General features: G+C 35.4%; 1 protein-coding gene across 2 annotated transcripts in view; it reads right to left on the bottom strand.

Annotated features, from left to right (window-relative positions):
• Nucleotides 1-25,616, bottom strand: part of LOC145666476 (sodium channel protein Nach-like) — a 40,367-nt gene extending 14,751 nt beyond the window's left edge. The window contains exons 1-4 of one of the 2 annotated variants that reach the window (XM_081733734.1): nt 25,469-25,616; nt 24,170-24,425; nt 4,401-4,698; nt 2,823-2,876 (exon numbers count right to left, since the gene is read on the bottom strand). In XM_081733734.1, the coding sequence (XP_081589860.1) occupies nt 2,823-2,876; nt 4,401-4,698; nt 24,170-24,301 (484 nt within the window). In that variant the 5' untranslated portion in view covers nt 24,302-24,425; nt 25,469-25,616. The remainder of the gene's footprint in view (nt 1-2,822; nt 2,877-4,400; nt 4,699-24,169; nt 24,426-25,468) is intronic. The other variant, XM_081733743.1, reaches the window with a different exon arrangement.
• Nucleotides 25,617-26,125: the final 509 nt, after the last annotated feature.

Genomic DNA, 26,125 nt, shown 5'->3' with positions numbered 1-26,125 from the left:
AAACGGTGTGTACGTATATCCCCGAAATGCTTTCCGAATAACCAGCACGCATTGCATAAAAGTTTCTGTGGCGACGGAGATTAGCAAATTCACACGTTTGTAAGTTCCAGCAACTGCATTATTCGACAACTTCTTTCGTATAACGTTCCTTCTGTTTTCGCATCAAATCATACTTAGCCATACAGATATGCGTTACCATTCAAATAAAATTTCACCATTTTTAGTCACTACAGCGTCATCCTTACAAACAAATGTTTCAACCATACCATACCTATTTGTAAGGTAGCCTTAATTTGCGAATTAAAGTAGAGTTCTCATTTGAACTTTCACTGTTACTTTCCACCCCACTCGCATACAGAGCACAGGAAAAGATTATTTTGCAGGACTTGGATATGTCTCTATACATTATGGCAATTTTACTCTAACATTTTTATCTCTGTTGTATCATTCTCGAGCCTTGGAACGCCTCCCTGGTTTTCCTATTTAATTTTCGTTATTTTCATTTATCTCTACCCGTATTCATACTATGGGCACTAGACGTTTTCTTAGACACATTCACCATGTCTTGGCGATCATTTTGAAAACGGTGTCTCATGTCGAAAATATTCTTACAGAAGCTGATATTCATTTGTCTATGTAACATGATGTTACTCGCTTCAAATTGCTATTTGAAATTTTCAAGTTGGCTCCGGATACCTTTCAGTGGAGTCACCCCGACAACACCTCTCGATGTGCCTTACGTCAGTTACCTACTCCAGTTTTTCTTCTGTTGATTTATCTCCAATCGCTTTCATACTACGGATACTAAACCTTTTCTCTGACACTGCTACTATGTTTCGGCGGCCTTTTGAGAACACTGCCATTTAACCTCAATCGTTTTCTCCTACAAGATGTTTGATTTTGCAAGATTTATCGAACGAGGTACCACTCGACTCATGTTACTATTTGAAATCTTGAAGTTAGCCTCCAAGACCCCTTCAGGGAGGCCACTGGGATCACAGGGACCACACCATTCGATATGCCCTATGATATTTAAGTATTTCAATATTGTTCCATACATTTACCACCCATGGTTTTCATACTACGGCTACTGGAGTTTCCGAACTATATCATGGCGGCCATTTTGAAACTGGTGCACAATATGAAACAAATTTTGGTACAGCGTTACTTAGTTTTCCAAGACCTTTCGAACGAGGTATTACTCGACCCATATTCCCATTTGACATTTCAAAGTTACCCCCGTTACCCCCATTTCCGGGGGGTGGGGAGGGGTACTTTTGGCGGAAATGGTTTTCCCCCTTAGCAATATATAACGTTTACTTCAAACATTTCTTCTATGTTTTATCATTTTTCAGATATTTCTGTGGATTAATTAAAATGGCCCACCCTGTATATATATATATATATATATATATATATATATATATATATATATATATATATATATATATATATATGTATATATATATATATATATATATGTATATATATATATATTTACAGGCTGTTAATGAACTGTACCAATAAACTGTAAGATGATTTCTCACACTAAAATAAGAGAAAATCTTCATATAGACCTGTGGGGAAAAGTCCATAGTTTCAGAACTAGGGCTGACCAAAATTAACACACACTATTTCGAATTCAAGAAAACATACAGTGATGGTCCATATCAGTGTAATGGAAGCCATACCTACGCAATCTAGAAATGTATATTTCATCAATGTGTAATGAAGGGGTTTTCAAACTTTTTGTAGTTGAGGCTCCCCTCAACCACCAAAATCTGAACGCGCCTTCCCTGCCAAAATGAAATGTGTCAACAACATAAATGCATGTTCCCTATAGGAAAAATTGTCGTATGTGGAACAGAGGTGATACAAAGGCTTAGTCCATTATGTACTACTAAAGAAGAAGGGTGCAGACTTAAGTATGCTTGTTATTATAAATATGTTCCTTTGTAGGATCTTTTTTTAAAAGTCCTTGCGCTCCCTATGACAACCTTTGACGCCACCCCAGGGAGGAGCGCTGCAGAGTTTGAAAACCCCTGGTGTAATGGGTATGCAAGGGATTCCCAACAGTGTGTAACTCTCACACATACTCTTAAGAAAATTATCAGCTATGCTCTAATTTCAAGGTGGGTATAAAGTAAGCAAAATGTTTTCTTGACGCTGAATGCTTCGGACTGAAGTTGAGAGTATTAGGGCCCGCCAACACCATTGTTCCTCGTGTTCTAAATAACGTTTACTGCAATGCTTTCTTTTATGCATGTACATGAAAAAAAATAAATGTGAAATATACTGTAATAAAGTACATACCATTGCCCCTTATTCCGAACACGATTAACCGTGGAGCTGACAGTCCCTAACACTTTCAACTTCTCGCCAAAGCATTCTGTATTCACTGTTGTCAGTGAGCACAACTTATATCTTGTTGAAGATATTGTTACCAAACTTTAATTTGGACAATAAAAGTGGAAGGGGCCACTCATTGGCGACGGAAGCAAAAACGGCTTTTAAGATTTTCGAGTGACCACGAAAACCACCTGAGAGACAAGCAAAATGCTCCAGTCTATGTATCCCCGGGCACTCTTCTATCTCTGGTTTGTTACATACTTTTATCCTAATATGGAGGCCTACGGGTAAAGCAAAATGTTTCATTCGAAGAATCAACTGAGACTGCTCTATTTTTGTTTTTTGGGTCATCCTTTTATCTCCAGTCATTTGTGATTTATAGGCATTGGAAGAAGTTACACTCATCCTGTACGTATTTCTGAGACTATTTCCTAAAAGATAAGTTATCTAAAGGTTAGTTATAATCAAAATACCTTGTATGTTATCAATACATGTTCTCCCTGCTTCATCACACAGTACTTGATTTCCTACAAGAAAAAATATAAGTTATGTGATTTTAAGACTAAAAGTTATGTATTTGCTCTAATTTCTACTACTATATTATTTTAAATGCTTCTTGAATCTATTTATGTTTTAATACCTAGTATGATACAATTTCCTTCTATTTTGTAAATAGAATTTGTAATGCACAAAAGTATCAACGTGTCATTTTTAATCATTATAGAATATAATGAACTTGGTTTAAATAATTATCTTTATAATTTGATATCTTCTTATATGTTTCTAAAGGATTTTAAAGTTTTTAATAGGTTTATCAGGAAGATATATATTAATATTTAAAACATCCTAGTATACTTCTTTTGTTAGTGATTATAATTTGCACTATTAAAAGAGGAATTTGAAATTTTTATGTATGAAGACAGCACTCTTTATTGCTATGTTTGCACACGTGTATTACTAGAAAAACTACTGGAATTTTCGTACAAATATGTTTACTCTGAAGTAGCCTCTTTGCACAACAATGATTTAAACATATCTGATAGTTACGGACGGTACAAAAGAACGGATGACTAAAACTGCGATAAAGTGTTATGTTGATATATGGAAGATTCAGGTATACTAGCTACTTCATTAGAAAATTTTCGAAACGTTAAAGTGAACAAGCTGAAACGGAATAATTAGACATACAACCACTTCAAATGAACACGTCATGGGTATGTTGTCACTCTCTTCCAGGTATCGTAATTGCTATTCATTCAGAAGTCTCCGAATCCACAAAGTAAAATAGAGGCACCAAAATATGCCATAAGGAAATTTCACACATTACAAGTGACCGAGCATTCATGTACCTGAGGGAACTACCGTAAAATGAAATATGTTCTTGCTAAAGACTTAGATTAGGAAGTCAATTCATGTATGGTATGAATATGAATATAAGTTTAATGAGATTAAAGGAAGGAAAGAATAGCACATAAAATAATTTTTGAAGATAATAAAAACACTCTTATGACGTGAAGTCATGTCAACTCAAATGATTTCATTGTAAGTTCTTTGACCCACTGCTAAATGTTTCTTTGAAATATGTGCAATGTAAGTGTTAGGCATGAGGAGAGGTTTAAATAGAATATTGCCTCAATATAACAAGAATATCAAGGATAATGGAATACCATATCTCCATGTTTGCTGATTATAGTTTGACTCTGATAAGGGTTATACTCGATACTGGACACCTACAAACATATTTTAGAGAGAGGTGTCCATAAAAAAAGCTTTAAATAATGCAGGAATGCATTAATTGAACAGACATTTTAATGCCTTACTGCATGTTTAGTATTGTTAGAAATATTGACAGAAAAAACTTAATTCAGATTTAAAATTGACATCAACATTTATTACGAAATTGATGCTAATCATGTTCTTAGATCAATGAAAAAACTCAAGTTTGCTGTTCAATGAAATGATTACTTTTTTTTTTTACTTAAATAGCAGATAAGGTATTTCAAATATGAGTTTTCAGCTGTATTCTTTCCTGATACAAATTTTGCATTTACCTTTGTTTATTCCAATTATTAGGTCGGTGCAGTTGCAGAGTCTCATTTTCTGTTCCACTTTACATTGGGCTATGCACGCAGAGTAACTGTAAAATGGAAATGCCCACATTCCTTCGTTCTCATATGGAAATCTACACTTCCTGGATTCTATTGGAATGTTCCGTACATCTTTGTCTGCAACTTCTTTTGTTACAAGAAATTGAGAGTAATATTTCCTGTTTACGGTTGGAATAGTAGCTGCATTAGACGACTTGAACCCTCGTTGTAAAGGCACTTCAAAGTTTGACATAGAACTTCCCTTTAAAAAATATCATATTATAATTTATGTATATTGCAAATGGATTGGACATAAATAAACTCTTTATATAATTTGATATTTAGATACGTAAGTTTACGATTCTTTTCTACCTTTGTCAGTCGAGCATTGTCTAGAGTTTGATCCCATGTAATAGTACAAATCTTCGAATACAAACCAAATAATGTTTCAGATTCCACTTTAAGAAGTGGATCCAGTCCTACGTAGTCTTGATGCTAAAGGAGAACGTAAATTCCTAATCAAACAATTAAGAAGTTCGGCGGAAACAAGTAAACTTGATTTCCTACACCTTGAATACTAGATTTCCGTGGCATATACTTTCAATATGAAAATTCCATCACATTGAATTCATATTTTGTTTTCAAGATATATGAGTACCTTATCAATCTTGTACTCCAAGATTTCCTGTGTAGTGGTACGTAAACGTATGTCCAAAATTCATCTGGTAATTCTTATAAGGAGAGACAACGACAGAGTTCGTATCAATTTAAACGTTGTACTCATCATTTTGGAGGTACACAAAATGATTCACATGGTACGGCACAAGCCGCAGGTTGTGAAAATAGAGGTGGACACACCATTATCCTCAGAGACACATTAGTATACTGGAAACAGAGCAGACAGTCGCTAGTATACCATAGGCGTAGGTAAGAGGGGCAGGTGGAATGATGATAATGAGCACTAACAGTAACATATAATTAATGCAAACTTGATAATAACATGGGGTCTCTGGCTCGATTCCAATACGTGCTAGATAAACTTTATGGTGGACAAACATCACGCGTTTGGGTTTTCTCGGTTTCCTCTCGTTTCCTCCTATTTTTCATTCCATCACCGTCTCTATTAGCTTAGCTGGCATAAACGTGGGACATAAAACTCAAAATTTGATTTCATTTTTGATAATGACACCTCTCAGGAGAAGGCAGGGAAACCATACAGAATCGTCTTCACTTTTACCTGCTAACATCTCACTTTGTACATGTATGATCTGTCAGGAAAGTAAATGTACACCTATTTTTCGAGTCTGGCATTCCTGCGCTCCATTCGTGGAGAGTATGAGAATTAAATCAATCAAATGTTTACTGAGGGGCAAAAAGAAAAGCTTAATCTGAATAAGACATTGCAGAGGGGCACAAGCTGTGAATACGAATAGTGCATTGTGTAAATAAAGGACGATACCGAAAGAGAAAGCCAGAAACAGCTGTTAAACTTACAAAAAAAGAGTAAAAATTGTCGAAGTGGGAACATAAAACAAAAATACAACAAATACACCGACAACTAAAGAGTCACCATGCCATGATCTTGGTGTAGTGGTTAAGGTGCTGGCTTACAAATGCAAAGGACGCAAGTTCGAATCCTCAGCAAGGACATTTTTAAAAATTTTTGTTAATAATACATACAACTCATGAGAGATGGTAAAAGAAGTCGTATTTAGTTTTTCGTAGCAATTATTATTGGTAATGTTTAGTACTGATAATACTTTTTTTCTTTGGGTATTGCTTTTGTTCTTGTCTTCATTTCGAAAGAGAAAAATATCCGAACAAATGCCACCAAAATTCCTCATATTTTGAATGTAAACGCCATTTGCAATTAGTAAAGAATAAAAATTGAACGTTCCGAAGTAGCTGCAAAAAGTAAAAGGAAAAACATGGAAGTCGACCATACTCATGGTTATTAAAAATACAATTTCTACATGCCTTTCACCTCCCGACCACGTTTCTACGTTAGCAAGTAAGAGGTTTGTGTTTAGGTTAGGTTGGTCAATACGTTTTGCAAAGGGGCCCGGTTTAGCTCTGACGCACCACAGGTGCGAGAAGGGAGAAAAACCCTTTTTCTCTCTCCCTCTGTGTGTCTACTTATCTATCTATTTGTATATATATAATGCTATTTGTGAATGCCAGAACCACTCTAATTTTCAGCGGATTGAGACGAAACTTGGCACAAACATTAATTGTTGAAATATCTTGATGAGTTCGTTAACCAGAATAATCAGATGAAAATGTTCAAAATGGTGGCCCTTCAAACTCTTAAAAAGTTCCAAGGGAACCAAATTTCGCCCATAAATAGGTATTCAGAAAGTTTGAATAAATTTTCCTCTTTTACTGAAATATTTGTGTGCAGAAACTTATTGAAATATTGGACCCGATTAATCGCCTAAAGAAGGTTCACGCCCTTTCGCTACGGTCAGTTTTTTTTTTTTTTTTTTTTAGGATGGGGTTATTTTCCTATCGGAACAAGATGATTGTTAGTGATGATATGAAATTACACATTGAAAGTGAAGTAACTTGTGTAACGTGTTATTTGAAAGAATAATATAATAAATGTGCATTCCTCTAACACAGAGAACTCATGTATTTCGAGTTCGGGAGCCTGAATTGCGAGGAGTGTTATTTGATTTGCTTTTTAGTAACACATTGCATTGCAAATAAAGGTAAGCAACATTAGTGGTAAGTAAAACAACAACAACAACAACAACAATAATAATAATAACAATAATAATAATAATAATAATAATAATAATAATAATAATAATAATAATAATAATAAGGTGTTGTTTGTGGCAAGGCAATATCTTCCTCAGTTCTTCTTCAAACGTAATGATTGTAACGCCATATCTCCCTTACAAACAAAATATTAGCAATTTATATCGAGAGAACGGGAAACTGTAGAGCGATGGGACCAACGTTGGACAGTATGCACTCATAGTACTCAGAAAAGTAAGCGATTTCAATGCAAAAGGAACTAAGAGTCATTGTCATGGGTACTCATGGGGCCACGGCAGAGCCCTCTTTAGGCAAAATGTCGATAGCTTATATCGAGAAAACAGGAGGTGATACTGGGATGGGACCAACGTTGGACACCGTGGACCCATAAGGCGCATCGAAAAAATTAGGGAGGCGGGCGCCAGCCAGCCTTACTTATTTCCACATAATAATATAAAATTATATTGTCGAAATACACACACGAGTTAGCTACTAATATTTCTTATTATTATTATTATTATTATTATTATTATTATTATTATTATTATGTTATTATTATTATTATCTACAGCGTCTTTTCATTACGTGAGCATGTTTGACATGAAACCAAAGAGAAAATCCATCCTGTAGCGAAAAGAAACAATACTTTCTCTCAAATGGATAAAATATCAAGCCGAGATTGATTCGAACTCGCATGGACGGCGCGAAAAGCCAGTGCTTTGTTCACTATTTTTTTAACTGACTCACCGAACGCGTTTCAGTAACTTACTTATTGCTAATTTTACTTGCTTCACTCGTTTAACTTGCTTTTTCTAATAACTTATAACGACAGGGACACGAACACAGAAACATCGAGAACAGTTAAAAATGATAGGTGCTCTCCCGCCGAGAATCGAACCCGAGACTCCATACACCCAAGGCTCACGTCCTAGCCTCTAGACCAGCGGCGATGGCAACGCTCACTCCCTGTGTCGTTAGGGATTACGACCACTGTATTGCCAGCTATCACTTCTGTGGGTTGTATACTATGATCACATGTTTCTTCTTTGCTGGAAGAGTAAAACCTACATTATATGTAATACATGAGGTATTTAGACCTACATGCTCTTCATATAATGTAATAAAAGGGTCATGGTGTCGGATTTTAATACATGACGTATTGCAGTATACAACATGCTTTGCATTACTTGTTTGTTTGTAGACAGTTACTAGCTTAGTGTTCTGAAAGGTTGTGTATAAACTAGGGATAGCCCGTTCCGGAATTATTAGTTTTCGGACTCCCGAAAGTAAAGCCGGACAAATTCCGGATTTCGGAAAATTCCAATTTTGTAATAATTTCGGAATTCGGAAAAATCCGGAATTTAGAAATTTCTGATTTCGTTAACATTCCGGAATTCGGAAAATCCGGATTTTTTCGAAAGTCGGAGTTTTTCTCAATTCCGGAATTTTCTAAATTCCGGATTCTTTCCGAGTTCCGAAATTCTTCTGAATTCCGGAGTATAACTGAATTCCATAATTTTGCGAAATCCGGAAAGTGAAAGTTCCGCTTCCGAAAAATGAATTTATTTTGTTTAATATGAATCGTGGCGGAAATAAGTCTTTGACCAGGTAATGGCGACTGCTTTGAAAGAAATGGGGAGTATGAGAATTCAATCTGTCATATTTGTAGTTTCGTGTGGAGAAAGAACGAACTTGTGAACCAGTGGTTTAAGAAAAACTCAAGTTATTAATATAAACTTTGCCGACTTCATAAAAGAAATACGAAAGACATTTTGAATCGAAAAATATAACATACAAGTTTGCAAGCGGAGACAAAGAAACCTAACGTATCCAGACTAAAGACGGATCGTTTATCGCGTAGCGATCGCGGTTCAGTGGTCAAGGTGCTTCTGCGAATGCACGTTGCAATTTTTTGTTTCTTAGTTTAGAATTTTTGATGGCGATTGATCAGCGATAACATACGTTTTATTATATTCAGATATTTTGAATACTCGGATGTTTCAATACTTGAACTATCAAATCTTCAGGAATAATAATAGTAAAAATAATAATTATTATTATCTCGTAGAAGATTAAAAGCTAGAAGCTAAATTATCGCTCAGGTCATACCATTACAAGGAGAAACGTGACATTTGGAAAGAATATTTCGGTTTGGTTTAATGTTGCTCACGAGAAGAGGAGTTTCTCATCTCGTTTCTAAAACAAATAAAATAACATGAGAATTAACATTTTACATTCGAGACGGGTCAGGGCTAAATCAAAATTTTCGTCTCTCTTTGGAGATGAGAATCGAGACGAGACGAAAAGTATCGTAAACATTTCCCGTCTTGTCTCGATTCTCGAAATAGTGTATGTCCATTCTTTAAGTAACAATTGCTCTGTAGACTGAATCTCATAGGCTATTTCGTTACATTGTATTTCAGAGCTCATTGAATTATGCTCTGTGTAGGTATTTTTGTAGCAAAGCTTTTATATTTACCTCTGCATATTCTAAAAATTAGTTTATTATATGCCTTACTGTCGCGTGATATTCAGTTATATTTATTACAGTTATTTTCCTCAAAACATACTTTCTACATGAAACTTCAATAAAAGGTTCTAGTTTAAAATGTTGGTAGTTGCAGAGGTGTGTCTTGAAGGTACGGAACCCTTTCCCCGAAATCTCTACTTTTAAGTAAGTTTTGCCAAATTTCAGGGCAAGTTTAAAACTATTATTATTATTATTATTATTATTATTATTATTATTATTATTATTATTATTATTATTATTATTATTATATCAACTCCATGTATAATCTTTAAAAGATATACGGTTTGTATCTGAATAGTAAAAGCTAATTGACTGTCGATCTCGGTCGTCTGGAAGTCTTCAGGAGGCAAGGACATCGGTCACGTTCTGGGTTTGAGTTCCGAAGGGGCAAGTATTCGGGCTCGAGCAAAAAATTTGTTAAAAGTTATAGGCTTCATTCAAACATATTCAAAACAGCTGGGACCGGGTTTGGGCTTCTCAACGGCTCGAGCGGCTCGGCTTACAGCTCATTCAATATCGAACCGAATCGAGAAGTTAGCCGAGCCAACAGCTCACCACACCGAGCCGATTTGAGCCATCGGCTTAGTTGAGCTGAGTCGAAACGTGCTGATGAACTAGTTTCAACTTAGCTGGCTCGAACTGGTTCACATGAGCCGAGTAGGTGACCCATCCCAACCGAGAAAGCTCGAGCCATCGGCTCAATTGAGCTGAGTCGATGGCTTGTTCCAACTAAGCCGGCTCGGGTCATCGGCTCATCCCAACCGAGCCGACTCGAGCTGTTCGCTCAGTTGATACGAGCCGAGCCGGTTGATATCACTACCCGAGTTGGTCTTCTGCTTGGGTTCAAGAATTCGACCGTGCAGATCTCAGCCTTGATTTTAAGAATTACAGTATATACTTATATTGGTGATTACGACATTTGAGGCTGTCTCGTAATAATAATAATAATAATAATAATAATAATAATAATAATAATAATAATAATAATAATAATAATAATAATAATAAACTCTTGTCTTCTCGTTATCTAGACGAGACGAGATACACTAAAATTGCCCCACGAGATGCACTAAAATTACGAGATGAGACGCACCTCTGTCGTGAGCAACACTAAAAGTATTCCACATTACTGCTTGCATTTCTCATGGCTTTTGCTTTCCAGTCTGATCAGGCCAATATTTCAAAACGAGTTAAAACGAGCTGAACGAGCGAGAGAGCCATTATCGAACTCAACTCAACTCGAAACTAGACCTCGAAAACAGCGACTTGGCTCGGAACTCAATTCAAGAAAATTACCTTTGACTCGACTCAAATTGTACTCGAGTTGAATTGAATTTTGGCTCGACTTGTGCTCATCCCTATTCGTGTTTGTATTTTATGTTTCCACTTCAACAATGTCTACTCTTTTTTCTCCTTTTACCTGCTGTTTCTGGATTTCTCTTTCGGTGTCGTCCTTTATTTACACCGTGCAGTATTCTTATTCCCAGCTTGTGACCCGCTTCAATGTCTTATTCAGTTTAGGCTTTTCTTCTTACATTGACTTCACATGTGATTGATTTAATTCTCACTTTCCGCGCACGACCGATGAAAATGTTTTATTATTATTATTATTATTATTATTATTATTATTATTATTATTATTATTATTATTATTATTATTATACTATTGAACTTGCACGGCGAAATTACTGTATAATACGATATCATTTCTGTAATTTTACTCCATTGTATGTTATTTAGTTTATTAATGGGCACTAAATTGTCTCCAGATCAACGAATAAATTAACTACGGCATGCACTTTGGTGGAAATATCATTGCAATAAGATTATTGGTTCGTTCCAAACATGTTCATGTAATGATATTTCCACCAAAGTGCATGCCGTAGTTAATTTATTCGTTGATCTGGAGACAATTTAGTGCCCATTAATAAATTAAATAACATACAATGGAATAAAATTACTGAAATGATATCGTATTATACAGTAATTTCGCCGTGCAAGTTCAATAGTATAATAATAATAATAATAATAATAATAATAATAATAATAATAATAATAATAATAATAATAATAATAATAATAATAATAATAATAATAAAACATTTTCATCGGTCGTGCGCGGAAAGTGAGAATTAAATCAATCACATGTCAAGTCAATGTAAGGAGAAAAGCCTAAACTGAATAAGACATTGAAGCGGGTCACAAGCTGGGAATAAGAATAGTGCATGGTGTTAATAAAGGACGACACCGACAGAGAAATCCAGAAACAATAGGTAAACGAAGAAAAAAAAGAGTAGAAATTGTTAAAGTGGAAACAAAATACAAATACGAATAGGGATGAGCAGGAGTCGAGCCAAAATTCGACTCGACTCAAGTTCAATCCGAGTCGAGTCAAAGGTATTTTTCTTGTAGTACTTAAAATTATACTGTAGTTCTTAAAATTAAGGCTGAGACCTGCACGGTCGAATTCTTGAGCCCAAGCAGAAGACCAACTCGGGTAGTGATATCAACCGGCTCGGCTCGTATCAACTGAGCGAAGTTGTTGTATTACTATACATCTGCTTCCGCCCCTGTCAAATCTGGTCGATCTCGTTGACGCGACATATTTGCTTTTTTATACCACTTTCTTCGTTTCCTGAACAAAACAGTAACTATTCTGAAATATACTACTGCGCATGCCTCGTAGATAAATATTTCTGATGCCAATAGTTTCCGTTTTGTCCAAGGAATGTTCTTTTTCTTATTCCCAGCATGACCCTTTTATTACATTATATGAAGAGCATGTAGGTCTAAATACCTCATGTATTACATATAATGTAGGTTTTACTCTTCCAGCAGAGAAGAAACATGTGATCATAGTATACAACCCACAGAAGTGATAGCTGGCAAGACAGTGGTCGTAATCCCTAACGACACAGGGAGAGAGTGGTGCCCTTCCCGCTGGTCTAGTCGCTAGCACGTGCGCCTTTGGTGTATGGAGTTCCGGGTTCGATTCCCGGCGGTAGAGCATCTATGATTTTTAACTGTTCTCGATGTTTCTGTGTTCGTGTGTCTGTCGTTATAAGTTATTAGAAAAAGCAAGTTAAACGAGTGAAGCAAGTAAAATTAGCAATAAGTAAGTTACTGAAACACGTTCAGTGAGTCAGTTAAAAAAAAAAAAAAAAAGTGGACAAAGCACTGGCTTTTCGCGCCGTCCGTGCGAGTTCGAATTAATCTCGGCTTGATTTTTTTATCCATTTGAGAGAAAATAATGCTTCTTTACGCTACAGGTAGTCCACTCTTTTCGTATTTTTCGCTGTCGTTCACAGTTAAAATAACTGACTATTATTCTTTCTACGAATGATGGATCTTCTCTTTGGCTTCATGTCAAACACGCACACGTAATGAAAAGACGCTGTCGATAATAATAATATGAAATATTAGTAGCTAACTCGTGTGTGTATTTCGACAACATAATTTTATATTATTATGTGGAAATAAGTAAGGCTGGCTGGCGCCCCCCCCCTATTTTTTTCGATGCGCTTTATGGGTCCACGGTGTCCAAAGTTGGTCCCATCCCAGTATCACCTCTCGATATAAGTTATTGACACTTTGCCTAAAGAGGGCTCTGCCGTGGCCCCATGAGTACCCATGACAATGACTCTTCGTTCCTTTTGCATTGAAATCGCTTACTTTTCTGAGTACTATGAGTGCATACTGTCCAACGTTGCTCCCATCGCTCTACAGTTTCTCGTTCTCTCGATATAAATTGCTAATATTTTGTTTGTAAGGGAGATATGGCGTTACAATCATTACGTTTGAAGAAGAATTGATTAAGATATTACCTTGCCACAAACAACACCTATTATTATTATTATTATTATTATTATTATTATTATTATTATTATTATTATTATTATTATTATTATTATTATTATTTTACTTACCACTAATGTTGCTTACCTTTATTTGCAATGCAATGTGTTACTAAAAAGCAAATCAAATAACAGAGAACAAATACATGAGTTCTCTGTGTTAGAGGAATGCACATTTATTATATTATTCTTTCAAATAACACGTTACACAAGTTACTTCACTTTCAATGTGTAATTTCATATCATCACTAACAATCATCTTGTTCCGAAAGGAAAATAACCCCATCCTCCAAAAAAAAAAAAAAAAAAAAAAACCTGACCGTAGCGAAAGGGCGTGAACCTTCTTTAGGCGATTAATCGGGTCCAATATTTCAATAAGTTTCTGCACACAAATATTTCAGTAAAAGAGGAAAATTTATTCAAACTTTCTGAATACCTATTTATGGGCGAAATTTGGTTCCCTTGGAACTTTTTAAGAGTTTGAAGGGCCACCATTTTGAACATTTTCATCTGATTATTCTGGTTAACGAACTCATCAAGATATTTCAACAATTAATGTTTGTGCCAAGTTTCGTCTCAATCCGCTGAAAATTAGGGTGGTTCTGGCATTCACAAATAGCATTATATATATACAAATAGATAGATAAGTAGACACACAGAGGGAGAGAGAAAAAGTGTTTTTCTCCCTTCTCGCACCTGTGGTGCGTCAGAGCTAAACCGGGCCCCTTTGCAAAACGTATTGACCAACCTAACCTAAACACAAACCTCTTACTTGCTAACGTAGAAACGTGGTCGGGAGGTGTAAGGCATGTAGAAATTGTATTTTTAATAACCATGAGTATGGTCGACTTCCATGTTTTTCTTTTTACTTTTTGCAGCTACATCGGAACGTTCAATTTTTATTCTTCACTAATTGCAATGGCGTTTACATTCAAAATATGAGGAATTTTGGTGGCATTTGTTCGGATATTCTTCTCTTTGGAAATGAAGAAAAGAATAAAAGCAATACGCAAAGACAAAAAGTATTATCAGTACTAAACATTACCAATAATAATTGCTACGAAAAACTAAATACAACCTCTTTTACCATCTCTCATGAGTTGTATGTATTATTAACAAAAATTTTTAAAAATGTCCTTGCCGAGGATTCGAACTTGCGTCCTTTGCATTTGTAAGCCAGCACCTTAACCACTACACCAAGATCATGGCATGGTGACTGTTTAGTTGTCGGCGTATTTGTTGTATTTGTGTTTTATGTTCCCACTTCGACAATTTTTACTCTTTTTTTGTAAGTTTAACAGCTGTTTCTGGCTTTCTCTTTCGGTATCGTCCTTTATTTACACAATGCACTATTCGTATTCACAGCTTGTGCCCCTCTGCAATGTCTTATTCAGATTAAGCTTTTCTTTTTGCCCCTCAGTAAACATTTGATTGATTTAATTCTCATACTCTCCACGGATGGAGCGCAGGAATGCCAGACTCGAAAAATAGGTGTACATTTACTTTCCTGACAGATCATACACGTTCCATCATATTTTCTGTAGGATGGGCGACCTGCCGTCTGGTGGCCACATTCCTGAAACTTCTGTTTATCATCAGAATAGTACGGTTTCACATATATATAGGTATAGACTTTCTGTTGCATGTCTTTAGAGGAATTATTTTCTGAAGTTTGGACAACCTTTGCGCATCACTCTGTATATTTGATTTGTATGATTAATCTGATATAAGGTTCGTTTTCTCACACGGAAAGGTCCCACAAGTTGTCGCTAAAATCTGATTGCCACATACCACATCTGGTACAGTATTATGAGAAATAAACATGAGCAAAATTTAAGGTGCTATGGACCAGAAGAATAGGAGCTAGGGGGCTTCAAAATTTGAATATCCAAATAATTATATCATGCAATTATGTACGTTTAAAGTATATATCTTGAAAACCGTTAAATCAATCAAAACAAAAGTTGCACAATATAATGAGAACAAAATGCCTTATCGAAAACCATAAACATTGTTACCATAGGTGAAGCAATGTTGCCAATTCAGCATATAAATATTTTATTATAAATAGCACCATATATAAGTGTGCGCAGATTTAAAATGCACTATTATCACTAAACATAACAGTGAAGTGTAGTGGTACCGTGTTGCACACTATTAGAGCTACGTGTGCTGAAAATGTACAATGGACAAGTTTGATATGTGGCAACAGATGGTAATAAAGGAATCTGGGTCTCATACTATGAATTTAGTTCAAATGCATAACACAGATAGTATAACATAGCAAAATGTCAGCAGTGTCACAAAATATTGATGCATTTGAAAAACGAAATTGAATCTTGCCATTTTTACGTCCTGTGTCAGCTTCGAAGCTATATAGGAGTGTAAAGTGGGATCCGAATCAGAATGAAAGAGAAAGATAACAATGAAATGTAAGGTAAAAAGTACAACAAAAACATGTCCGAATCGGATTGGAACCCGCGATACCTAATATGTCCGTTTTCTAGCCTTCTAGACCACACCGCTATCCGGTCCGACTAAAAACGAAATGAGGTAGTAACAAAATAATTTCCAATGTGAATATTGTAATATTACGGTGTACAAACATAATCAACATTATTTAACACGAATGGCCAAACCAAGTAGTCGGGGAGCCAGGGGTCCTCCATGTGCACCCCCCCCTGATTCTATGAGACCATACTTTTTTAAATCTTCATAGTCTAAAGAAAATTTATAGCTATGTTCCCAAGAAAACAAACTGGCTCTACACCTAAAGAATTGCCTTTATTTAGTAGAACCTATGTACATCTGCCTGCAAAATAAAGAAAATAGTTAACCTTCACTTTGATGGATTTATTCCCCCCCTAAATATCGCATCGTCATAAATAATACATCATTGAAAAGCTTATGGAACACAGATTCCAACGTAGTAATGCTTCCACCTTTCGTGCTTCATTCCTAGAAGAAGAAGAAGAAAAAACCTGAAATTTTTTGAAAAATTCTGAAAATTCTAAGATTCGTGGGCAGTCGTCAACCCTTGCACTAGCTGCACGTCAACGAAATATTTTCTGCGTATGCTCTAGATAGATATGTCAAACATATGCAACAATCATAGAGATCAGCAAAATATAACGTGAGAAAAAAATCAGAACCTCAAATTTCTTTCAGACAATTTTTATTAGACTTACAAATCAACTCCTATTACTCCCCAATATTCTCCCCCTTTTATTAAAACTACACACATGAATCTTCGTTATTACGTTTGATATCTTCCAATAACAATTCTGATTTAAAAAATAGTTACTTTGCCCAATTGGGGGGGGGGATATAGCCTTTAGATTGCAATTAGAATGGTACGCTATTAGTATCGAAGAGATTTTTTTTTTTTTAATAATTTCTGGCGTTACCAACCCTTACAGTGCATGTTAGTTTAATTATTTTTATAGGAGTAAGATGCAATGTACCTGTATATGCTGCCGAAGAAGATAAAACGAAATCTTCACTGTACAAATAGACAAATCAAATTAGGGGCACTTCTGCAGTTATTCACCAAACGCAATCACTTTCACAATCACTATCACTTTTATAACTGAAAATGTTTCGCAGTGCAAAAGTGTATTTAGCAACGGGCCAATCACCTCTTGTAGTAAATCTTTCATCTAAAGTTTTTTATAATATGCAGTTGACATTGAAGTAACAACAAAACTTTTAGTACTCAATTCTCTCATAGTTTAAATTAGGTGCATTGTAGAAGTCTTACGATTTTTTAATATTAAAATATATACAACTGTCAAAATCCTAAAACCAAATTTTATTTCTTATACACGAAATGGACAAATCAAATTGTGGGCACTTGTGCAAAGTCATTCGTCAAAACTTTCATCACTGTCACAATCGCTATCACTTTCATCACTGAGAATTTCCAGCAATATATCATCAGTAAAAAGTACATTAGGACTTTCACCTGTTTCATCACCTTCTTCCACTGATTCTCCACAGTCAAAATCTTTCAATACATCTGTTAAAACTGGAGGAAGAATTTTATTGGGAGCACACCAAACGGGTTCCCCATTTTTATTCCAGCCATGACCTTCCGAAGGGTTTGGGATTTCTTGAAGTCTTGTATTGGCCAGTCTCCAAATCCGGGCCTGATAGTTGGATCTCTTTATGTGTTCAATTAAACAGGCCTTTGAGGGCGGTAACATGGAAAAGTCAACGTTTGCTTCCATTGAAAGGGTGAGATCTTTGTCTTGGCATTTGTTTTTTACTATGAGCAGCCTAAGTTCATCAATTGAGGAACATTTTCTAGATCCATAAAGGGCGCATGTAAATTCCTCTAGGAGTGAAACTAGTGTGTCGTCTACAGTCCATGATGCTCCAAGTTTTCGGAAAGCTGCAAGATAAGATTGATACTTCTGAGAGAGCAGCATTTTTAAAGGTTTGATCTTTCCTTTTCCTTTGAAGGCACTTGTTGAATCACACCCAGTAAAGGCATGAAGCCCCAGTAAAGCAGAACACTTCTCAGCACCATAATCCTCTGACAGTTTACTAACATTGAGTAACCTTTTCTTGTTACCATATCCTGATTGAAACAATATTTTGCATCTGATGTTACTTGTATGAGCAAGCAATATCCAAAAAATGTCACTATCAGGACTTTTAACTCTCACTTCCTCGTAACCCATTTCAGCAGCATACATGCAATAGATAATGACTCTCGTATCTGTTTCTTCTTGGTTTGATGTCAATTCTGGTATCAATACGGCTTCTTTGGAAACGGAGAGATTGAAAGCTTCACCATTCTTTACTGAAATAAAATTGCGAGTTCCTATCAAATCCTTTACTTCTTTCTCTGTTGACCAAACATCATGCATAACGTTTACTAACTGTTGCTTATTTTCTTCATTTTTCAAAAACAATTTCCAGTCTTTAGGTTTCTTGGATTTCGGGCCTGACACAATCAACTTTTCTGCTTCTCCTCTTCGTTTTCTTTCCAAAGCTTTTACTGATATCTTGCTGTACATATCAGTACTGAAGATGACATCACCTTGTTTAGAAGTCATATGGAAAATCTTCAAAGCTATGTCCTTGAAAGTTGGTGGAATTTCTTTCAAAATGTGAAAGTATGCATTACCATCTTCGACAGTCAACATTTTTGGATCAGGGGAAAAAGCCTCATCACAAACATCTTTTGCAAAGTACAAAAACGACTTGGCCTTGTTGGTCTTGGCAAGAAATCCATTAGTGGTACCGATGCTGTATGGTATTGGTGACAAAGAATATGTCATAAGCTGTTTCAAATCTATCTTCATGTCTTTTTCTTGTACCTTCACTAGTAGCTGAGATAGAATATTTCCTTGATGTCTGTACTCTATAACTTTGTTTGTACTTGTTGCCACCTTGACACTAATTTGCATGTCTGCCATAGTTTTTAAGTTCAGTTTTTTGATGCTCTCAAAAAAGTTCTCATTCTTTTTCAGTCGCTCTTCTACAAAAGTATCTCTGGCACCTTTCCCTAGCTGTTCAGCTTGAAGAATATCTTCCTCAATATTTGGAGACACGGAAACACCTGAAGATATTACATATAACCGATCTTCTTTAATGTCAAAGGGATTCATGTAACCTTCAAAAGCTTCTATTACTCGCAATACTTTCTTGTGCCCTCTTTCAGTTGCTGATCTTCCTAAGTCTCGATGAATATTTCCTTTTCTACTTTTCATACCAGCCATATGCAAAGTTGTTCCTAACATTTCCGAACGCATATGTGTTGTCAGTATCCATCTTTGGTATGCACCATAGTTCCTTGTGATTCCGGTCAACCCTACTCCACTACCTCCAGCACCTCCTCTTGACTTTGCATGCTTCATGAATGTTTCTTCCATGGTTTTATCTACATCTGTTCTACACCCTGGAACCATACTCCTCGCAACACTGAAAGCACCCATTTTTAACAGTTCCTTTGCACCTGGGTGAGTATGTTCAATGTTAGCTATCATAACTGAAAACATTGTAGTATATCGTGCATAGTTTTGAGCAGAGTAGCTAAAGAACAAAGGTGACATTAAATGTAAACACTCTGCATACAGATAAAAGTCATTTTTCTTAACAGCTTCATGAAGTTGCAAAACCAGCCACACATGATCCATAAATGACACCCAAAACTGAGCTGTTTTACCAAGTGATCCCTTTTTAACTTCCTGTCTGAAATCTTGATATTCTTTACAAAATTGAGCAACTTTTTCATTCTGCATGATCAAATTAATGCTGTCATGATTGGGTTCTAATAGTGCTTGCTTAAAATAATCTTGCAAATTTTCCAACATATTCAAATCATCTTTTTTATTAAACTGAAAGGTTTTGAGAAGCATTCTTTCCAAAGCTTCAAGAACTATTTTATAGCAGTGCATAGCTCTACTGTAGTTCTTGCCACTCAATACTCCTTTCATCGATCCCGATGTCATTAGTCCAGCTTCTATCATAACATCATCTAAACCTGACCCTGTCATTTTCTTTCCTATAACTGAGAAATAGGCACATGTTAAATGAAAAGTGCCTAAAAGAATTATGTGCTTCCTGTATTCCAAAGGAAAGTTCCAAATTAATGGAAATGCTTTCATGCACACACCTAAGTCAAAGGTTGTGATTACATAATCTTGCCCAACAGCTTGAGAAGCTTCTTCTGCTAATCTCAAACATTCCTTCACTGTACTGTAGTCTGTGATTGGCTTGTAAATGACTGGATAGTAACCTATGATTGTGAGCTTCTTGGGTGGCTCACCAACGATTGACTGAAATCCACTCCATCCAGGTATTTTATTCAAATCAGATGTTTCCTGAGATCTTAGCCACACCCAACACAAGTTGTTTTGAAGACTTTTTGAGAAAGCTGATTCCCCCTCTTAATAATGAATTTGATGTATGACTAACTTAGGACTGTTTCGAATGTGCAGAAAGCAATCAGGTAACTCATGGTTAATTGTTAAATTCAAGCTTCTCTGTTTGGTCCTTACTTCTGTATCTTTGATACATTCACTTCTGATGTCATCTTCCTCTACTTCCTGCAGCATTATTCCATGAGCTGTATGAACAGAGCCAGCACCCGTCAATTCATTCACATGCTGGTCAAAATTATCAAACTCAGAATGAAAAAGAAATTTCCCACTTGGCCTCATTACAATAACATCAGATACAACAGAAGATTTGCTCAAAACCTCATTAGCCATTGCAGTCTCTGCCTCCAAACTAAACCAATACGATTCACAATGACCCAGTTTGTTGAGGAGGGTTATTAGTTCCTTGCTTCGAAATAAATGTCTAAGACTCATGCAGAGTAACACATGCTTTGGCATCTTCCATTGTCCATTGGTTGTGGCCCGGCAGATGTCTTGGCCTATTGAAGAAATAAGTTTCTTGGTTTTATCACTTTGCTGTTCCTTTCTGTTGGATATGACAATGGACAGAAAATTTCCCAAGTTCTTCGGAAGTTTGACATCTTGGTCAAGTTCTTTTGCCGTTGGTGGCCACTTAAGGTCTCCTTCCGCTCTGAATGTTCTAATGATAGAATCATGAAGATTTCTGGCCGCATTCTCAATGCTATTTTCTGATCCTAGTTGAAAAGCCATTTGGACTGCGGTATCAATATCAAGGGACTTACTGTAAACAAGGACAGCTTGAAAACACTTGCTCTGAGTAAACGAGATGTGTTGGCTGATTTCATGTTTCAATAATTTTGCCTTTAGTTTTTCAGATCTATGATTTGGATTCCGACAATTTGACTTTTCTAATTCTGCAATGTACAAACCATTCAAATCTTTAAGTTTCATAATCAATTTGAGTTGTAAGACTTTCATTCTAACCTCTTCAAGAACTATTTCAAAAGCATTTTTGTGTGCTTCCTCCATCTGCATTTGTATCAGCTTTTGTTCTTCATTCTTAGTTCTCCAGTGGGTATCAATATTACAGTAGGACTTACTACAAGATGGATGAAATCTGGCTTTAACTGCAAATAAATCAACATTTCTAATTCTCCTTAAAAGCTTTTCATCACCTTTCGCTTCAGCACACATTAGAACAGTGTTTCCACCACCATATTCGAAGAGAGATGTTGTTTCACTTGTTCTGGCTTTATTCTTATAAATACGTTTAGGTTCAGCTACATTACAGAAAATGCAATCAGGGTGGAAGAGGATTCGATCTTTAGACTGTGATCGTCGTGGCGTTGAGTGACTCTTCTCATCTTGGACTGAGGAGGTAGATGTTTGAACTTTAAGTCGATCAAGGTTTTTGGTAAATTTTTGATAACACTCCCTGTGATAACCATCTCTTTCTTGCACAGTATCTGGAATTTGGGAACAGATCTCATCAAGTCTTTCTGTTGGTGACGTTTGTAACTGTCTTTTACTTTTCACTTCCAGTAACTTATCAATCCGTTCTTGCGCATTGGGTAATTTCAAAATATGAGTGAAATGTCCACCTTTACAGTTCTTAAAATGAATAATACACTTTTGAGAATCTTCAGCAGTTTTTCTCTTCTTAGACTGAGGCCAATCTGAACCTAATTCGTCACCATCCATTTCTCTACCCAAACGCAACATATATCTACTTACCAACAACAAATCTTCAAATGTTTTTTCTTAAACAGTTAAACTAAGTGGCGTTAATCACATTGCCGTTTTTGCCAACTCCACAACTGGCACCAACAACTTGGCCTTTCACTCCAACCCTACACCTATCATATTCAGGCCTTCAAACGCCTCATACAGGGCGATCGTCAGTACTAACGAGCATACAGCTGTTATTCTGCTTGCTATTGCACCAATGTCTATAATTTTTGGATACTGTTAATATAAAAATATAATGTACATATTAGTGCAATTTTGTTTGCGTAAGATAATTGCAAGTGTTGCCAGTGCAGTTGTTCCCAATTTATATTTCAATTTCTTGAGCAGCTTCTTCCTCTTCTTCTACAAATATCCTACAATCTGTACAAATGTTACCTCGCTGGACTCTGTGTTGAAAAAAGTTTGCAACAAAATGTAGTTCATGGTCCTGTGTTAAATAGGGAGATCACCAGAGTCATCAATGTGAGTACCATTTCTAGCCCTTAAAAAACCTTATTCAGGACGGTCCTCAGTACTGACGAGTATCGAATTTTTAACTCGCTTTCTATTGCACCAATGTATTTGATTTTTTAATATTATTGACACCAACGTACAGTGTATACATTAGAGTGATTTTGCCTGCGTACGATGGTAGCAAGTGTTGCCAGCATTCCACGATTTCCAGAAAACGTCTTTTTTCAGATTTTTTGCGGGCTTACTTCCTCTTATTCTTCTACACATAATGCACAATCTCCTCACTTGTTATCTTATTGGAATCTACGTAAAATAAGCTTTCCAACGAGGTATTATTCATGACCCTGTGATAATTAGGGGAATCTCTAGGACCGTCAAAGTGAAGGTCTACGCTTTCCGTGAAATACCTGCTGGTCTTATAAAGGTTAAAAAGAAAGGCCCGCTATTTTATAGTAGAGCCAGTTTTCTTTTTTGGGAACATGGCTTAAAATTTTCCTTGGACTGTAAGTAATATAAAAATAAATGTCGCAAAGGATCAGGGGGGGGTGCACATGGAGGACCCCTGGCTCCTCCCCTAAAGAAAGTATCTTCCAAATACTGATAAGATAACCTGGAGAACCAGTTTACGGAATTAGAAAACACATGTTTCTTTCCTCGTGTGTATCATTTTGTTTTCGCGAGTTGTCTGCTTATTTATCGGGGCTACAGAAGTATATTGCAAAATCCTCATCTTTTTCTAATGCATTCTTTTATTAAATTTTGTTCCCACATATCAAACTTCTCCATTGCACATTTTCAGCACACGTAGCTCCAATAGTGTGCAACACGGTACCACTACAATTCACTGTTATGTTTAGTGATAATAGTGCATTTTAAATCTGCGCACACTTGTATATGGTGCTATTTATAATAACATATTTTTATGCTGAGTTGGCAACACTGCTTCACCTGTGGTAACACTGTTTATAATTTTTGATAAGGTATTTTGTTCTCATTATATTGTGCAACTTTTGTTTTGATTGCTTTAACGGTTTTCAAGATATATACTTTAAACTTACATAATTGCATGATATAATTATTTGGATATTCAAATTTTGAAGCCCACTAGCTCCTATCCTTCTGGTCCATAGCACCTTAAATTTTGCTCTTGTTCATTTCTCATAATGCTGTACCAGATGTGCTATGTGGCAATCAGATTTTAGCGACACCTTGTGGGACCCTCCCGTGTCAGTACATTTTTCTAGAATATTGTTATCTGATATAGCATCATAGTATGAAAAGAACTAATATTCACCAACATTTGTAACAATTTATAAAAAAATAAAATTATTCTGAATTCATATGTCTTAAATCGAATACAACGTAGTAATAATTATTCACTTTATTATCAGAACTTAATGCTGAATTTAAGTTAATTTATTGTAAATATCGCTAAAAAAATTTGGTACTTTATTATAAAAACATTTTCTGAATGTTTGAACAGTATCAACTACAAAAAATGTGTTTACGTACCAATAGCTGTTGTCCATGCCATTTGAGAAAGAAGCTAAGTATGTTTTCCCTTCCGTGGATTAAGTTAAATTCATAATTTGGAATACTTCCCCTAGAATAAATTAGTAAATACGAAAAAACATTCATATACATGGTATACTTCAATTACCAAACAAACAAGTCAATTTTGAAGAGTTACTGTCTTGTAAATCCATCAGTCGTTTGATCAAACAATGATAGTGACCCTCATTAAAGTGAATAAATGCTTCACAAAAATCTGGAAGATATATAATGCCTTTTCATGCACACAAATATACATTATTTTGTTTTCATTTTCTACTATAGTTTGCACCACATCTATGTTAATAAATAGGTGATGGGAGGTTTATTAATCTATGCACATACAAGACTAATGAAATATGATAATTTGTTTTCACAAATTAGGGATGCCCATTATCACTATGAATCTTACGTATACACTATAAATTTTGTATTGTGATATTCTCTTAAAAGTCACCTTGTGACCTGTTTAATGAATTTGACCTTCCGTACTTCTTCTTTTCGTGTCTGGATGCGGGCTTGGCTCAATAGTATTTATTTTGCAATATAGTTTTAATATAAATTATTGTTAAATGGATTATATTTTTCATCTACATGCTTTCTTTTACTCTCTATCACTAATGTTTCAATGACATGCTTTTCAAAAAGACTCCATCTTAAAAATTATTTAGTTCTTTTCTACGAAAAATTAGAAGCTTTTATTTTTTTTTAAAAAGGTGAATAGTTGTATTGTACTATAAGAACCTGCAGTAAAAACAATAAGACAAGAGTGATCTTGATATTGAATTTTAAGTGATATGAATTTTAGGAGATACTTCATGTACAATACTTGAGAGTTTTGCGTTCAAGTATTGCCATATTTCAACATGGCATTTTGTTGATATAAAAAATATTTAGCTTTTATGGCGACATTTTTCTTTTCTTGTAAGAACATCTATCTAGTATCTAGTAATCAAAAGTTCTTAGTTTGCCGAGAATGACCTGCTAACAATGATAGAATACATAATAATGATGATGGTGTGATAGTGACGATATAACTTCTGATTTATAATGTTACAACTCTTCTGTAACAAAATGCATTATTTACAAGTAAAAACGAACTTTCAGAACTATAGTGAAATGATGAGTTGAAATTATATATCTTTCTTCTTCTTATCATTATTAGTATTATTATGAGTATGAATAGAAAATACATGTTTCACTTCCTTTCTTTGTTTAGTGATAGTAGTTGATACAGTGATACACGACAACTTCCTTTACCTAATTTGCATCGAATTCATGATGTAGCAATTAGGACGATCTGATGGAATTGATGCAAAAAGTGAACAGCAGTCATATGGTTTTCCATTGAATGAACAGTTCCGCAAGATTTCTGGGCAGGTCCTGAAAAGAGATCGAGGATAGTCACATAAACATCAAGTCATATTGACAAAAGCATTAGAAAAATACATACAGTTTGTACGGAACACTTAATTACCGGGAAAAATTTCCATTGTTTGGAAATATCAGATAAATGGAAGACACTTTTGTAGTATATCTTCATATTACAAGAGAATATATTTAAATGCATTTACATTATACTTTTAATGTAAAATAAAATCATGCGGCTTGATTCGCTTATGCTATGGATGTTTTGTAACTATTTCAGTTTTCATTATTTATCTTATACTTCTTCTTCTTTTAAAAATTTGTAGGAAGTACATCCCATCTCATTGATCATATTTTTAAGACACGATGTTCTCGGTCGTCCTCTCGTTTTCTTTCCTAATATCTTGCCTTCGAAAATGTTTTAGAAGAAAACATCATGTCTAAGTAAATGACCGTCTTTTTGGTTTGTTGGAAATATTACAACTTTTTAACATATTTTAACGAAATAAGCGAATAAATGTCTTTGTGAAGACAGTAAAAATTCATAAA

The sequence above is a fragment of the Thermobia domestica genome, chromosome 1, assembly GCF_964235325.1.
Source record: "Thermobia domestica chromosome 1, izTheDome1.hap1.1, whole genome shotgun sequence".
In the NCBI taxonomy this organism is placed as follows: domain Eukaryota; kingdom Metazoa; phylum Arthropoda; class Insecta; order Zygentoma; family Lepismatidae; genus Thermobia; species Thermobia domestica.
This window is presented reverse-complemented; position numbering and strand designations above follow the sequence as displayed.